At 39.2% G+C, this 17,748-nt stretch overlaps 1 protein-coding gene across 8 annotated transcripts in view; it reads left to right on the top strand.

Moving 5' to 3' along the window:
* dazap1 (DAZ associated protein 1) overlaps window positions 1-15,870 on the top strand; it is a 47,086-nt gene extending 31,216 nt beyond the window's left edge. The window contains exons 9-14 of one of the 8 annotated variants that reach the window (XM_021307277.2): window positions 89-121; window positions 2,987-3,157; window positions 5,861-6,025; window positions 10,796-10,888; window positions 11,320-11,367; window positions 15,632-15,870. In XM_021307277.2, coding sequence (XP_021162952.2) covers window positions 89-121; window positions 2,987-3,157; window positions 5,861-6,025; window positions 10,796-10,888; window positions 11,320-11,367; window positions 15,632-15,801 — 680 coding nt within the window. In that variant the 3' untranslated portion in view covers window positions 15,802-15,870. Of the gene's footprint in view, window positions 1-88; window positions 122-2,986; window positions 3,158-5,860; window positions 6,026-6,303; window positions 6,369-10,795; window positions 10,889-11,319; window positions 11,368-15,631 lie in introns of those variants that run through there. The other 7 variants (XM_021307278.2, XM_012879992.3, XM_021307279.2 and 4 more) reach the window with 7 other exon arrangements.
* The last annotated feature ends 1,878 nt before the right edge of the window (window positions 15,871-17,748 follow it).

Below are 17,748 nucleotides of genomic sequence, written 5' to 3'. Positions count from 1 at the left end.
TTGTTAGTTTGAACTTTAAATATCATTGTGCCTTTTCTGGGTCAGCTTTGAACTGAGGTTGTTTTTTTTTTGTTTTTCCTCTTTGAAGGAGTGTGGGTGTCTGCTACTGGCCAGCCTATAGGTAGGTTTCACCGCCTCGACAGACCCTTTCAGTGAGTTTTCTGCACGTTGAGTAACTGAGAGGTTGCTGATAGCTGTGACTTGGCCATGTGATCACGTGCTTATCTGGAAATGCTCATGTGGCAGAAACGGGGGGCTGAAGCGGCGCGGCCAATAGGCTGGTGACAGTTGACAGTACGCGTTATCGCCGGTTCATAATGGCTGAGGCTGCTGATAATTTCCTGCTCGAGACAGATGGCAGGCCCGAATGGATTCAGGCCTCCCTCTGCCGTCGGTCAGGCTCGACTTCACATCACGACCTCCAGGTCGACCTGCGGGCGGCCTCGCTCGAGTGTCTGCCTCCTGCTCTGCCAGGAAACTCTGCTTTCCAGATGCTATTGTACAACTTCAGCTTAGAAACGACAAAGAAAGGCCATCTGTGGGCTGGTGTGAGATGGATATTGTATGATAACCTTGAGTAAAAGTACAAGACAATGCAAGACAAATGTGTTTGTATTGCAGAATTCAGACCAAAGGTAATTGAAGGTGCGTTGGAGGAAAATACTGAAATGTAAAACCAAATGCTTTAAAAAATGAGTGACCCTTGTTAAAAATTAACTGAAAAAAACCCATCTTTGACATTTTTGTCATTTTCAGTTCTGACTTAAAGGAGCTGAGCTGAATCCAGAACTCAGCCTGGATTTAACCGTTAACTAGCTATAAAGTACGGAGCCCTCTAGGGGACATGGGAAATTTTTTTTGTTGCGTTACCTCGCAAAGTTTTTTGCATTCCCTCGAGGCATGGCTGATTTATTTGTTGTGGTCTCTTGTCATTCACACACAACAATGAACCGTGAGAGCCGACGTGAGTTTTGAAACTGCAAAGCTTTGTCTTAAGCGGAAGGTCAAACGTAAATCTACACAGCACAGCGTTCACAGACCAGTGTGATGCATTCGCGAGCTTCAGAAAGCTATGGTGCATTCAGGAGCATGGGACATTTCGAATTTACAAGGAAAGAGGCATAAAACGGAACAGAACTTAACTCAAACAATAATGTGTCTATCCCAAAACAGTGTGGGCTTTCTTACAACACTGGATGCTCCATAATTGTATTTCTGTTAATTTTTGATTATGCACATCTGCTAGCTTTTTATTCTGAAAAATCTAATGTCCCATGCTCCTGAATGCATTCGCGAGCGTCAGAAAGCTATGGTGGCAGGCATGTACTTTTCGGAAACATGCACTTTGCGAGGGAACGCAAAAAGAAAAGAATTTCCCCATGTTCCCTAGAGGGCTCCGTAATAAAGTGCAGAATATTAGAGGTTTTTGCTGTTCTGCTCTTCATAGAGAAACACCGGGTCTTTAACAATCTGATATTACCTGGCTTTATATTTAAGATAAGATATTTGGGCCATCTGCCAGCAGTCAGCTTATTAACAGCTTGTTGTGTACCCGCTGTAGTTTTAAAACTGTTAAATTAATAATAAGTAGGCTTTTTCTTGAATATTTTATTGAATATTTTCAAACAAATACATTTGTCTCTTGTGGGCACGGGAAACCCAGCTGAATGGGGTACCGCGCAAGTGACGTCACCGTCTCAAGAGCAACGCCCCTTTTGCCGCTTAGGTAGGGCATACAGGAGAGAAAGCACGGATAACCCAGCTATTACAAGCGCAACAGAAACAGCGATATGACCGACTTTGTAGCCGTTAAACTTTCCCAAGACGATGTCCCAGGCGCACGGATTACTGGTCGCACTGTCGAAGAACACACCAACCTTCAGCTCAAACGATGGCTTGAGTGTCGAGGGCTTAAAAAACCGGAAAACTGGCCGACTTGATCGAACGGTAAGCTTTGTTTTTTTTTCCTGCGCGGCGATCATGGCAGCGTCGGCCGTTTTTTTTGTTTTTTGTTTGCAATCACCGTCCAGGAATCGGTATATGTTTAATGTTTGTCTCATTTGAAATGTTTTTGAGTAAGCTATCCTGGTAGCAGGGTATCATGTTAGCGCCTGCTACCATGATAGCCTATATGCGATCATGGTAGCAGGCGCTTCTTTATTAACATGTCGGCCACCAAAATACTCTTACCTTGACTTGATGTCGCTGGAATTGGGTCAGGATGTTCTTCGGTTGTGCCCTTTCCTCCGACAAAATGCTTGCTACATATGTAGGCCGACCGCACCGGTGGACCAAGCGCACACATTTCTCCTTGGCAGTCTTGAATTTCGGGAAAGTAATGAACAAAACATCCTTCATATACGGCCGATCAGCGTACCTCGAGTCGCTGTTGCACGTTCCATAGCAACAATGTTTAAAAACCATGGTCTTAGATTTGGAAAAAGCAGTCGTTTTAACGAGTAAAACCTAGGCTAACGCACGTCTCTTTTAAAGCAAAACAGCGGCGGGTTTCCGGAGTTTGCCCCACTGCGTACCACGTGATGTGACGTCATCGTGACGTTACGTTTCTAAAAATAGCTCGTTCGCGGTACGCCATTGCAGCGTGCAGCAACGGGTGGGGAGGGGCGGCTCAGCTCTATTCACCATGCAGCCGAAAAAAGTTCAATCCCCCCTTTTTTCTGATATCTCATTAAAAGAGATGTCAAAAAGAAAAATAAAGTTGATATAAAAATACTTAAAACATCATACAAAAAAGTATGAAGGGGAGGGTTTTTGAAACTGAAGCTTTTAATAACCTTGGTAACGGTAACCAACCCATGATTTATAATCTACTCTTGGGGCAATGGTAAAGAAAAGTGACGAATCAATATGCTTTGGGAACACTTTTTTTTTTTTTTAGTTTATTTTGGTAATAATGCATAACCCAGCAAAATAAACCAAAGTTTTCATGTAAGTGTAAATAAGTGTTCTCTTTGTCTTTGAGCAGGTGGGTATGTACCTTCGCTTTCAGCAAGCCGGGGGACCCCCACGCAGCCTCCGTCAGCCTTTAACGCATTCCTGGTCACCACGCCGGCTGGCAGCTTCGCAGCACCTCAGGGCTACCCTCAGCAGGCCTACAGCACAGCACCTCAGTTTGGTCAGTCCTGCCAATTCACAGGTTAATTTCAATGTTAGTCATTGCATGCAAGACCCGTGTAAAGTCCAACAGAGTACCCTCTTTTAGTTATAAAGTTCAACGTATTTCAACACATAATCAAAATGACAAAATACTCCCCAGCAGGACAATAGCTACATTTAAATGCACAACCGTTCTTGATCAGATTGGAAAAAGAATAATCCGAATACATCGTTTATCGTTCATCAATTAATCTCATCATGCACCGAGCTTTATTCAGAGTAGAAGCACTCTGACATGCGTAGAGTTGTCAGATTTCTCTAAAAACACCATAGAAGAAGAAGTTGCTCTTCCGTCTGTGCTGGAAAAATAAACGAAGAGGTGTGTTATGTTTCTGTGTCTTCTGAGCGCCCAGAATGGACCTGCGGCATGTCCCAGGAACTATTGACGTTACTGCCCTCCCTAATTAGCATCCGTTCTTGAGCTACAGGCTGTTGGTCGTCCTGCATGCACTGCAAAAACGGATCTAAAAATAAGTAAAATGTTCTTAAAGTTAGTGTATTTGTCCTTGATTTGAGCTGGCCAATACAATTATCTGCCAATGGAATGAGTATTTTGACCCCTAAAATAAGATAATTAGACATCCTGCTCTTGAAATAGGATTATGGAGATGAGTTGTTCCTATTTTAAGTGCAAAAATCTTGTTCCATTGGCAAATCATCTTATTTACCTGCTCAAATCAAGGACAAATACACAAATTTTAACAACATTTTACTTATTTTAAGTTCTGTTTTTGCAGTGTGTCAGTCAGAGAGTGGGAGGACGTTAACATTGTTCTCTGACAGTTCTCTTTCAGGCGAGTTTGGAACTAATGGTGGACCTTTACTGTATCGTTATGGCATTAAATGTCGTATCGTGATAGGAATTTGAGTTTATCTTGACGATAAATTCTGACTAGGGATGTCTGGAAATCCCCCCCCCAAAACTGCCAGTATTGTCAGGATTGTTATTTTTGCTATTTTCTTCACAGTTGGTTTCTTGAGAGCATCAATAAATATAAATAAATTCAAAAATTATAATTAAATGCAGTTTGGTGTTCACACTTCCTTCTGTAACTATTGTGTCCTGATGAAACATATATTGTATTTAGCTTTAATATCTTATGTTACATTATTAAGTGTTTTTTAAGCACATTATTTGTGTTTATTGGGCTAATGGGCCGGCTAGCGCTAGCTGATGCTGTTCAGGAGGTTTATAGCTTCAAGATCTTTACTGACTTTTCTATGTTGCTCTCAAACATCCGCGTCGTACTGTTCGATGTCGTAATGACCGTTACGCTTATAGAAAATAAGCGTAATAGTCTAATTTCAGCATAGCTTTGACAACTTTAAGCGTACCGGTCCATTATGCTGAGATGCACTGGCGAGAACCCTGCTGTACTCCCCTGCCCTTTTCATCCACTTCATTCTTATTTTTTTACACTGTCACCTCAGGCGGCGCCTGACCGGTGGTGGTCCTTCTGAGTAGCTTATTGTTGGCTTTGATATCAACAGAATTTTTCAATAATTTCTAAGTCGTTTTGGATAAAAGCTTCAGCCAAATGCATAAACATAAACCAATAATCAAGTGTCAGAAACCATTGATAAACTAAAGCAATCTGTAAAAGATTGGGCCAATATTCCTGCACAATGCGAGACACTGATAAAAGTCACACTGAAACGGACTAGTTAACAGAGCTGCTAAATGTAGCTCAGCAGACTGTAGAGTTATGCGATGCTTTCCCACTTTGGCTTCAACCTGGTTTAAAAAACAAGTACAGTCTTGTTCTTTAGATTTAAAGTTAGATTTGATTAACTTTAGAACCCGGTAAAGACCCGAATGTTTGGGTTTACACGTTAGCTATAGAACTGAAAGGGGGCGTCCTTTATTTCTAAGCTGACTGTAGCTGTTGCTGCTGTAAGGGAGTAACCTTCACGTTATCAGGGGAAAGCATGACATGCACACACTCAGAAATGAAAGAAATGCTCCTGGAATAAAGGATTATTGACTCGTTTCCTGCATGTTTTTGGTGTTAATAATTGAGGTTATGTTTCGTAAATGATGTTCAAAGGTTAATAAAATATCATGAACTAGGGCTGGACGATATAGAAAAAAATCATATCGATAAAATAGAAATATTGATCGATACTGATAATTATCAACAAATTCAAAATGTATATTTTAAGTGCAGCCCTGGCCATTTTATGCTGTTGCTTAGCGACCTATTTTTAGATACAGAACACACAAACACTGAACTCAAACTCAACCCATTATTCAACCAACCTTTTACCAAAACAGCAAGTTTTAGAAAAAAGAACTCTTTGAAGGGGGCGGAGCTTGGTTCCTGGGTCTGTGTTGTGATTGGTTGGGAGGATGTAATGACTGTAATATTTTTATAGACCCCTTTTTCCCCCCCAATCATCAATATACGTCTATCGATTGATATATATTATTGAATTATCGTCCAGCCATAACATTGGTGTGTGAATTGTCTAAGATTATTATTAATGTTAATAGTAATATGAATATCAATACTAATGTTGTTCATATAGAATTAATATTTATATTAATAATATTTCTTTTCACCAATGAGGCTTTTGAAAAGATTTTACTTCTTCATTCTAAGATAAGTATTTGTTTACACAAGTATTTAACTTAGAGAAGAAGTGTTGTAAAATGATCAGTTTTCTGATCGGTCTCCAACAGGTTACAGTTTTGGCACTCCCCAGGCGGACCAGTATGCTCCACAAGTCCCTCCTCCACCCACCACACCAGGAACGGCAGCGCTGGGCTTCGCCCCCGCCACCACACCAACTCAGGACTTGAGCAAGGCTCCAACAGGGCAGCCTGATTTTCCTTACAGCCAGTATGGTAAGAAAGAAACGCATTATGCATAAGGAGGAGTCCTGCACGTTTTTTTGTCCCATTTGATTATTATTATTATTTATTTTTTTAATCATTCCCTCGCCCATCTTTGTGAATCCTCTTACCTGATGCAACTACAACTCACTTGAGTTCATTACACAAGCAGGAGCTTGCTCTTTGGTACCATGTAGCTTGGACATAGACACATCCATACATGCTTCTTGCATACATGAACACCTCTGGCTCTGCTGTTGAAGACGCTACTGAAGTTTTGCTGTTTCCAGGAGGCCTCGCCAATCATTTCTGTCCAGTTATGCCAGCTGGGTCCTGCATTCATTTTTAAAGATTGGTAGGTCTTAGTTGGGTTTGAATTAGATCATCCTGCCTTGCAATGTGTTTTGCTTGTTTTTTTTTTGTTTTTTTTTAAAGGGTGTGGACTTCATTCTTGGTGTGCTAGAAATGTGATTTGATCCCAGTACTATCACTTTTTAAATTAACTTCGTCACTTTCTTCCTCCCTCATGCTAACACTGCCACAGTTGTTATAGAAGAGCATTTGCATGACATTATTACCTTTTTTTTTTAATGTATTTCTGGCTGATTTAGCCTCCTAAGTAATGTGTAATAGATTCATATTACAGAAAGACAGTATGAACGGATCAGGCTTTTTCTGACCAATACAGATTTTCAGGTTTCCCCAGATTCCTACAACACATTAGAGAAAAATGTACAGCGCACTCTTCGGCTTACAACTGCTACTTTTGAATTCAAGAGAAAAATAAAGCGATTGCAGGATTATCCTCATTTATGCATCAAAGCAAATATTTCACCAACTTTTACCTGATTTATGTTAACAGGTGTCAAAGTAAATGCTGTTAATGACAATTAATGACAGAAAATGGGGGGGGGGGGTAATCTTAGTTTTAATGCATTTAATGACTAGAGATTTTCTTTTCCTTGTCAAATCTCTAAAAATCACAGTTTGCATTTAGGCCGGGTATAATTATGCAGAGTTTTAGAGACTTTCACAAGTCGTTGTAATGCGTCCTTACGTCTGAAAGTCGCACTGATGAGCTTTACTGAAGTATTAACTGGCTAGGTTAAAGTAAGAATTTAAGCTGTAATATGCATTTTACAGCGGGTTACAGCTTCTACTTTATATATATATTTTTTCACAACAATGTAGTAGGTGTACTCACCTAAAAAATCTCAAATTTGGCCTGTATTTATACAAATTGAAATTGAATGGAGATGGGGATGCAGTAATAACATGGCACCCACTGAAAGGGAGCGATGTGTGTCTTTAATTTACCGATTGGCGACAGAAGCACTAAATCGGATAAAAGATGTTCGTGGAAAAGCATCAGTTTTCTGTCTGCTGGTATTTTTATTCTGACTTGGCTTTCAGCTGCTTGAAAACGCTGACGTTTACGTTTTAAAAGCAGTCATGTGACCGCTGTCAGTCATGGCAGGTGTCCATCTTGTTCAGTGTTTTCCTGCTTGTGCTGGGCGTCCATCCACCTTTTTTGCTTTAAATGTTTTGCAGAATCGGTAGAAACAACAACAAGGGCTTTGTGTAATGTGGGGCTGTTGATGTTAAATCCTTATAGAGAAGAATAGCTAACAGTGGATCTGACATTATTTACAAGGGTTTTGGTAAGGTTTGTGTTTGGCTCAGGAGGAGAAAGGCGTTTAAATCATATAGGTTTAGTCAGGATTAAGCCAGTTGTTCTGTATATTAAATCTGTTTAGCAACAAACTATAAATCCCTAAATTATGAGTTTAAAGCCCCTCTGGCCGAGTCTTTTGACTTTAATGTGTTATGTTTATTTAAATTTGGGCTCGTCTTAGTAAGCATTCATGTTGACTGCTTTGTTGCTTGAAGTCTAGTTTTGATTCAGGAACGGTTGCATCCTAAATGTAGCGCTAGACCAGAGGCCCTTTTTGGTCAAGTTAAAATGATAAAATCTAGTATTTTTCCAGGAAGCATTTATTTCCTAAACAGACCATTTAGACTAGTTCTTGAACTGCTTTCATCGGTATCTACAGCCGGATCTTAATAAATTAGAATATCGTTGAATGTCAATATACTTAAATTATTGAATTCGTACATTTTAATGCATAAAATCATTACACACAGAGTGATATATTTAAAATTGATATTTAATTAAATGTTGATGATTATGGCATACAGCTAATGAAAACTCCAAATTTACTGTAGTTCCTCAAATAATAAAAGAAATGCGACCATTATAGGATTTTTATTAATAAATGTCATCGTGCTGGACAACACTCCACAGATTCTCTATGGGGTTCAGGTCAGGTGAGTTTGCTGACCAGTCCAGCATTTTGATCCCCTGGTCAATTAGGCAAAGCACATTTATTTATATAGCACATTTCAGTACAGAGACAATGCAAAGTGCTTTACATGATTAAAATATAGGAAAATAAAACAGAGTAAAAGCAAGCAGGAATAAAATGCAGAAACAAAATAGAACATTGGAGAATATAAATTAAAAGCAAACAAGTAAAAGCAGTTGGAATACAAAGTAAACTAATTATATTTCAGTAATACAGATCAATTAGAACAGTCAAAGGCAATCCCAAACACATGTGTTTTTAATCTTGATGTAAAGTAACTCAGGCTTTCCGCACTTTTACAGTTTTCTGGAAGTTTGTTCCAGATAAGTGGAGCATAGGAACTAAATGCTGCTTCTCCGTGTTTAGTTCTGGTTCTAGGTATGCAGGGTAGGCTGGAATCAGAAGACCTGAGTGGTCTGGAGGGTTGATACACTGATAACAAGTCTGTGATGTATTTAGGTGCTAAGCCATTCAGGGATTTATAGACTAACAGAAGTATTTTAAAGTCTATTCTCTGAGATACAGGGAGCCAGTGTAAGGACTTTAGAACTGGGGTTATGTGCTCTGCTTTCTTAGTCTTAGTGAGGACGCGGGCAGCAGCGTTCTGGATCAGCTGCAGCTGTCTGATTTAAGCAGGTATTGGTACTTTTGGCAACATAGACAGGTGCCCAGACCTGCTGGGGAAATAAATTAGCATCGCCATGAAGCATGTCTGCAGAGGAAAGCGTAGAGTCCTCTTAAGGTTCCCTAGTATTGGGCTGTGCTGACTTTGGACTTAATAAAACGCAGTGGACCAACACCCACAGATAACATGGCTCCCTAAATCATCACTCTGGACCTAAAGTAACTCTAAGTCTGTGCCTTTTCCCTCTTGTGGGACCTTGACTTAAAAGCAGAAATTAGTTTCATCTGAAAAAAAAGACTTTAGACCACTGAGCAACAGTCCAATCCCCTTTTCTCTTTAGCGTTTGTAAGAGACTTCTTATATCGCCTCTGGCTCAGAAGTGGTTTAACACAAAGAAAGAACTGTGGCCCAAGTCCTAGAAGTGCGTGTTTGACGTTGCTCATGAAGCAGCGGTCCCTGCTTCACTTCTAGTCAATCTCCCCCAAACCCTTGAATCGGCTTTGCTGCTCAATCTTCTCAAGGCTGCAGTTTTTCTCGATTGCATGCAGACATTTTCCCTCCACTAAACTTTCCATCATGTTGTAATTAAACATTTTGTAAATGGTGAGCTTCTTTGGCAATAACCATGCTAACCAATAACCAAGCTTAACTAACTTGTGTACAGTGTCAGCAACATGCGACTAAAAATCCCCTTTTTTTCTATTGGTCTTTATGTAAAGAGAGAAATTGAGTTTTATGTTTTATTAGCTGTGAGCCATAATCATAAGAGTTAATAGTTTGAAATAACTCACTCTGCATGTAAAAATCTGTATAACCTATACAATATATAGTATTTGACTTTAAATTACTGAATTAAATTAACTTTTAAATTAGATTCAAATATACTGAGTTATTCTGTGTAAATATGCATTTACACAGTTTACAAGGGAATTTAGACTTACAAACATAAATCTAATTTTAGCTTCAAAGATTTATTTTTGTTTATGCAATTCCTAGATAAAATGTTCAGATTAAGGCTTAGACATGATTGCACAAAGGTGTCCATGTGCATCATAATCTACTAAATCAAGCATTGTTAATCAACTCAATGCTAAGAAACTTGCTTCAACAGGAGAAAGAAGGAAGATAAACACATTTTACTGCTGCAGTGGACGGTTAGGTATTTTTTTATTTTATTTAGGTTATAGCCTAGTCTATTTTGATCTTTGTGCTGTTCATAACAAAAGGAAAGTTAAAATGATTAACAGCATAGCCAAAAGAAGCTCACAGACCTAATTGTTTGTACATTAGTCTGCCCCCAAGTGACAGCAGCGCATCATGACATGCATGTGAGAATTTGCATTTTAAAACGGCATTTTTTCCCCTAATATTAATAATAATAAAACATAATTTGAAAATGACTCGACAAAACCCTACGTGAATAAATGTCCTGTCGACCGTCCACAACAGACCTTTAAACATCCACCTCTGCATGAAAGATGCGGGATTTGTTTATGTAGAAAACAACCCCCTTGCGGCTCCGCCAGCTGTTTTTCTTGATAGGAAAAACAGGTTTTTATTTGCTAGCTGCTTCCTGGCAGGTTGTGCACGTAGGTTAAGAGACCAGGCTGGCATGACATCCGCTGCCGTTTCTAGCCAGCAGAAAGGTGAGGCCTCTCAGGTGGTTAAAAAGCGAACCCAGCGAATGAGTATAGATGCACACGTCTTGTCAGCTAGCGAGGGAGCTATGATAAAGTAGTCAGCCAGCACAATCTGGGTTCAGTCAACCTGGTCTCCTCATCTCCCTGATAGGCTTGGGTAACTACCCTCAGGACCCCTCTGCCTACGGACCAACGCGTCCTTCTCACAGTTATGGTCAGGATGAGCAGGGAGGATATAGTGCAGGTAGGTGCCAGCATCGTCTTCTCCAACCACCAAAAAGAAGCATTTCTTCACCACTTGAGTTTTTTCCAGAGCTGCAGCTTGCCTTTTTTTCCTTATGCCCTTGTGTGTGTTTAGTATTTTGCATGTACACTTTGCATGTACATACAAATTACTGTGTGCCGCCTTGTATAGTCAAGCCCGGCTATCATTTCCATAACAGCTGACTGAATATAAAATGAGTTTACATTGGATTGGCTCGTCTAGCTCAAAGCCGTGGTTTGACTATAGCAAGACTAACGTGTCCTCCTGTCTGCATTGCTTTGCTGATTTCTAAAAGGATGATCTAATTGTCAGGATTTGTTCATGGTTCAGTTGTTTCTATGCATCAGCAGGCCATTCATCCATCGTTTCCCCCCCCCACCCCACCCCCCATCTACTGTCTCTAATTATAGCTAAAGGGGTGAGAAAGGAAAGAAGATTTAAAGGAGACCACGATACCAGTAAATTTGAGTTTCTCAAAGATTCTTCTCTCTGACGGTCCTGTTGGGATCGCTCACTCTCCAAACAAATGTCTTGTGTTATTCTAGTTGTGCATCTTTCCTCTTTTTCTTCTCTTATCTTTCCACTCCAGTTGCTTCCATCTCTCTAGATGGCTTATTTCGGAAATATATTGATACCCTCACACTTGTTTTTAACTGGATGCTGCCAGTACAGGAAAATATCGAATTATCAACTAAACTCTGGAAATCTGGCCACCAATTTGGGAACCAAACCCGACATTCAGGCAGTGGTCTGAATCCTCTCCTCCGGGTTTCCTCTCCTAGTCGTTCCTGCGTCTTGGCAGGGAAATGGTGCCATCCAGTGCCTAAATCAATTATAAGTGCGTTACGCATACAACAAATTTTAGATCCGACCAACAATAGATTACTGCTCACATTTAGGTGGGACATGCACTTTAATGTCCAGACGCTTCTACGTTTAGTAGCTTGTTAAGAGATGAAAACCTTTGAAACTTTGGGGGAAAATCCACCTGGAAACTCTGTTTAAGTTAAACTCAGTGGAACAAATTCACAATGGAGGCCGTGTTCGTCTGGTTTATTATCTGGGGGTTACTTTTTCCCCATAGACCCAGTTTGGCTTGGAAATTTTTGGAAAATGTTTTTATGTATTTTTTCATACAATCCCTGTCAGAAAGTGAAATGTTTTTGATCTCCAACATTTGGGATAAAAAAAGTCAACAGGTCCGTCACTTCTTAAGGTTTGCTGCTTCTCTTCTTAAGGAGTGAGGTCTTATCTATCCAGATATTAAAAGTATATATCACATAGTCCTTACCAGGTCATTAAAATCAGGACCTTAAATGTAAACCTGCTTGATAATATTGCTTGTTGTGATTTACGTATCAGAAATGCTTAGGCTACGTTCACACTGCAAGGAATTGCGACCCAGATCTGATGTTTTTGCCCAAATGCGACCCATATGTCTTTTTCACCGCAGTGTGAACAGCCCAATTCCCATCTTTTCACCCCCCCAACAAAATCCGATCTGTGCCACTTCCATTTGAGGTACTAATTCGGATACGTATTGGATTTTTTTCAAAGCGTCCACAGTCTTTCACGTCTCTCGCTACACATCCATACAGCAGCAGCAGCGGTTAGCGCTCCATAAAGACCGTTGTTAATCACTGTGCTGCTTTCTTCTTACCTTAATTAGTCTCGCTATGATGTGGTCTTAATATGGTCAGCTCTCATTGCCCAACAGCTTTCTAGTAATAACAAGAAGAGATGCCAGCCAGTATCTTTTTTTGTTTAGTTTCCCTATTCAAATTTTTTTTTAAAACAAAACTTTATTGAACTCTTCTAGAAACAATTACATTCACCATTACTTCGGCCAACAGTGTGCCGCTCTGTGACGTCTCCTGTTATTTGCGCGTGGGGGTCGCTTTGCGGTCTTGAACCGTTCAGACAGCAGTATGACGACGGTCGCATTTAATAATAATATGAACGGCCGTCTAAAAAAAAAAAGAATCCGATTTCAGCAAAAAATAAATAAATAAAATAAAATCGCATTTGAGCATCAAGACCTGCAGTGTGGACGTAGCCTTAGTCAATCTGCAGAAGACGTGTGGGAAGTCCAGCTTTAGGCTCCCTTTTTGTTTCTTTAGTTTGCTAAAGTTTGGTCCATTAGTCCTGGGGGCGTTATAAAGTCATTCCCAAACTATCGGTTGAATTATGTTGTAGGAAGATTATTCGCAATTGCGATTCAAAAGGGTTTGCAATCTTCCCAGTGGTTGACACGAAATGCTTAGAGTGGAGAGATAAATGTTACAATTCAACGTGTCGATGGTCTTAACGACTATGATATGGTCAGAAAATAACCGATCAAGCTTGAAAGGGGGACATGTTTCCCACAAGGCTATTTCTGATAACAAAGCACATGGCAGCTTAACGTCTGTAGGGTTTGTGACGCGGCCCCTCCCCCTGCTGTTGCTGTGAACTGTTGGTCAGCTGGCTGAAAGAGAGCTTCTGTTCTTCCCCTCTATGACAAAAAGAAGAATTTGGCAGTTTTGAAAAATTTATGGTCACAGAAATCATGGACAGTTAAGGTGTGAAAAATAAAGTAACACCACCAATTATTATTATTATTATTATTATTATTATTATTACTACAGTAATGCTGTTTTACAGCTACCTATGGTGAGCTACATGCAGCAGGTCTGTTAAGAAGCTTCCTGCAGGCTGAGTACACGAGCAGAAAGCACAACCAATCAAGTAGCTAACAGCTTAATGTACTTCTAGTATTACTGCACAAACGGCAAAAAAGCAACAAAGTATAATCTATGCAAAGATCGCTGACTTTAGGTTTTTGTTAGCTTGTATCCAAAATAGCTATACGTAACGGTACAAATTGATTTTTTTAGCAGCAGTAGGAATACTTGTTTTATTCTGTTTTGAAATAAAAACTTACATGTGGTTCAGTTTTGTTTTAAGTTCTTGCTTAAATTCTGTGATGCCATGAAACCAGTATTTTTTTTCCCAAGGTTACCAAACTATTGAGTATTTCAAACCGCTGTTTTTTTTCTAGTCGCATCAAAACAATCTGCAAGGCTTCTGCGAACAATATCCTTGGGACGGAACCAGACAAAGCAAGTTTATTTATCTATGCACAAACCAAAATGTTCGGCAGCACTAAACATTCACATTGTCTAACACAGTGGCAGAGGAGTGGTGGTTTGGGCTCTTTGGTGCCAGAAAACCACAGATGGCTTTCAGTCGTTAGGTTGATCAGAGGCTCCACTGATGCCATATTTTGGACTTCTGACGCTTTGACCCTAATTGAGTTATGCAGCAGAACATTTATCACAACCATGCCTGCAAATCTTTGATAAAGATCCAGAGAGGCTGCAGTAGCTCCAAGTCCAGACCTCATCCTGGTGGTCATTTAAAGGACAAATAGTTTCATTGATATTTATTCTTTAAGGGATAAATAAGAATAAAATGTTCACCGAATGTCTCTGTGTATGAACACAAGCCAGTGACTGAGACGACAGGTACGTAGAACAGTTTATATCAGCTTAGAGCCGATACCGATAAATGAGAAAACTACTACTGTTGGTTATAAATCTCAGTGCCCTTTGATTTATGTTGTCAGACGTCAGAAGGCTGTAAGCAGATGCTTTCATATACAGAATATAGTAATGGATGCTGGTGAACCAGATTTTCAACCAAACACAAAGTTATGTTTTAAAAGGTTTGTTGAAAAGGATGAATAATGGCAGCTGAGGCAGGCAAGCAGAACCAGCAGAACCCCTGCCACCACCACTATGGTGGCTGGGGTGATTGGATGATGGCTTAGAGGTGAAGGCTAATTAGGAAAAGTCCAAAACAAACAAAAACCTACATCAAATATGACAAATATGTCCAATCTTTATAGTCGGTAAAGGCCAAAATGATAGCCATTCAATTTTACATGAAAGCAACCTCTGCAATTAAAATTGCATTTATTTTCAGCTTTAACATAATAATGTGTTGCTTAAAAGACAAATTATAATCAGTTAAAATGTATATTATATTATTTGTGTAGCACATTTCAGCAAAAATGTGCTACAAATTGCTTTACATCGTGAAAACATATCATAAACACATTGAAACGGTCACCGGTTGTGAGACCAGTAACACACATTAAAGTTCATCAGGTGAAAACATCAATTCACATCAAGTATGGAGGCTAAAACATGGCGAAAAGATGAATATTAAAGGCATTACGATAATATAAAAATGTGATGGAACAGAAAAATTTGCTGAAAACATGAAAAAAGTGAGTGTGATGAAACAAATCTGAATCAAAATATCTACGGTTCAAGTAAAAGGCTAGGAAGAAAAGTTTTATTACTTACTTTTATCTCAGCCGCCCGTCGGTCTTCAGGTCAGAAAATGCAGAAATAAACTAACGTCTCACCAGGAGTTTTAGTTTTAACATCAGATACCTGAGGAACTGGAGGTCAAACAGGTTTTACTTAAACCGTCATTACTATTAAATAGGGGTGAAAACAATAATTATGTCCACGGTGTGGTTCCTTTTTTCTTTTTTTTTTAAACATAAAATATTTTCTTCCCACAAAAATTGGAATCATAATTATGTAAGAGGGGAATGGTGGATTTTTCCCTTCTGTGTTTTTATTCTACATAACAGTTCTAGAGGAGTAAGGCCTTTTTTGCTCGACCTCCTCCGGGATTAACGGCCCTCTTTTTATCGTCTGTCTTCAGGGTACGGTCAGGACCTGACGGCCTTTGGCCACAACTTCGCAGACCCCAGCCAGCCGACCGCCTCGTACGGAGCCCCCACAGCACAGCCTGCTGCTCCTCAACCCACCGCGAGCGTGTTCGGCAGGGGGCAGAACCACAACGTACAGGGCTTCCACCCGTATCGGCGCTGACCACCATCCCATGGTGGAGCCACGGTGTATAGTTCAGAAACTACAAAAAAAAAAAAAAAAAAAAAAAAAGTCAGGGAAATAAGTGTTCTTGCTCAAATGCAATACTGGATTGTTTGTTAGGAATGTTGAATTAACACAGTTTGAAACAGAAATCTTTTATGAAAACAGGAATCCCAGAAAATTTTAAAGGGTTTAAAAAAAAATTATTATTATTTTTTTGCATTATTTAAGAAATATTGAGCAGAAAGACCCCCCACCCCAGCCCCACCACCACCTTTTCCCTACACCCATGTTTTATAGTAGAACTAAACTACTTTGCAATAATTTTGATTGTCTGGTGAAACACTAGCACAGAGACTTATATGTAAAGAGACTTGCATTTGAATATGTATATTTATGGTGGACGCAAATGGGGAAAAAAAACAGGGTTTAAATTTTTCTCAGCTTTAAATTTTAGGGAAAAAATGTTTTTATTTTTCATTTGGTGAATTTTTGTTTACTTTCTGAGCCTTTAAAGTTTGTTTAAAATGGAGATTATGAATATATATGATATATATATTATACACAAACTGTGCAATTTTTTTAAAAAAGAGAATTTTGTACTATAAATGTACACTTTGCTTGTTTTTTTATTTAAAGATGTAGACTTCCCTCAGGTGGCTGTTTTGGGTGCATTTTTTGCACTTATGCAAAAAGGAAAAAAAGGACAAATTATTACAAAAATAAATGTTTTAAGATTATAAAAACTGTGTTTTGTGCCGTTTGTCTGATTAAATAATTAAAAACTGCTTTAACCATCACTTTACAAAAGCGGGCTGCAGTTTGAAATTGAATAAAATGTTTAGATAGGATAGGATTATGAAACTGATCTCCTGGGCACTGGCATGGAAACGCTCCCAGATCCTAGTAAAGATGTGTCAAAACCTGCTGCACCAAAACTTTGAAAACCCAATGTTTCATTCTAGAGTTTTTTTTTTTTTTTGTTTGTTTGTTTTTTTGTTTTTTGCGATGCACTGCAAAAAATAGAACTAAAAACAAGTAAACATTTTTTTAAATGAATGTATTTATCCTTGATTTGAGCAGATAAATAAGACTATTTGCTAATGGAATTAGTATTTTTACCCCTAAAATAAGATAAGTAGATATACTGCACTTGAAATAAGATGATGGAGATGAATTGTTCCTATTTTATGTGCTAAAATCTTATTCCATTGGCAAATAGTCTTATTTACCTGCTCTAATCAAGGGTAAATACATTCATTTCAAGAAAATTTTACTTGTTTTTAGTTCTATTTTTGCAGTGTGGAAAAGTAATCTAATGGTTTTTTTTTTTAACACAATCTCTTTAGGCACAAATATTGATACCCTTAACTTCATTAAAGTGAAGAAGCTGAAGGCTCTGCAGTGTTGATGTGCTGGAAAACCTGGCTGATGGTCCCAGTCTTCAAGGAAGGAAACCGGCTAGTGTCTTCGAACTATTTAGGGATCACACTTTTCAGCTCTCCTGGAAAAACTGACCATAGACCAGGGGTCTTGAACGGCGATCCTTGAGGGCCAGTGTCCTGGAACTTTTAGATGAGTCCTTGGTCCAACACCCATAAATCAAATGGCTGAATTATCACCTCAGAATGCAGTCAAGTTCTCCAGAGATGTGCTAATGACTGGATTATTTCACTCAGGTGTGTTGAAGCAGAGACACAAAAGGTGCAGGACACTGGACCTAGAGATGGAGATCACTGCCGTAGACTTTTTCTTTAGCCTTCGGTAACTGCTGAGGTAGTCCCTGGATTTTGGCTATAAGTGTGTTGGTGATCTGGAGAAAGCGTATGTCCCCCAAAACAGTTTGTGGGGTGCTTTTAAGGGCTGTCCAGTCCCTGTGTAACAACATAAAAATCTGTTCACATTCTAGGCAACATTTTTCCATCTTCATTCTAACTAAATACCAAT

This window comes from Fundulus heteroclitus, chromosome 9, assembly GCF_011125445.2.
Source record: "Fundulus heteroclitus isolate FHET01 chromosome 9, MU-UCD_Fhet_4.1, whole genome shotgun sequence".
Taxonomy (NCBI): domain Eukaryota; kingdom Metazoa; phylum Chordata; class Actinopteri; order Cyprinodontiformes; family Fundulidae; genus Fundulus; species Fundulus heteroclitus.
The sequence above is the reverse complement of the archived record's forward strand: the minus strand, read 5'-3'. Positions and strand labels throughout refer to the sequence as shown.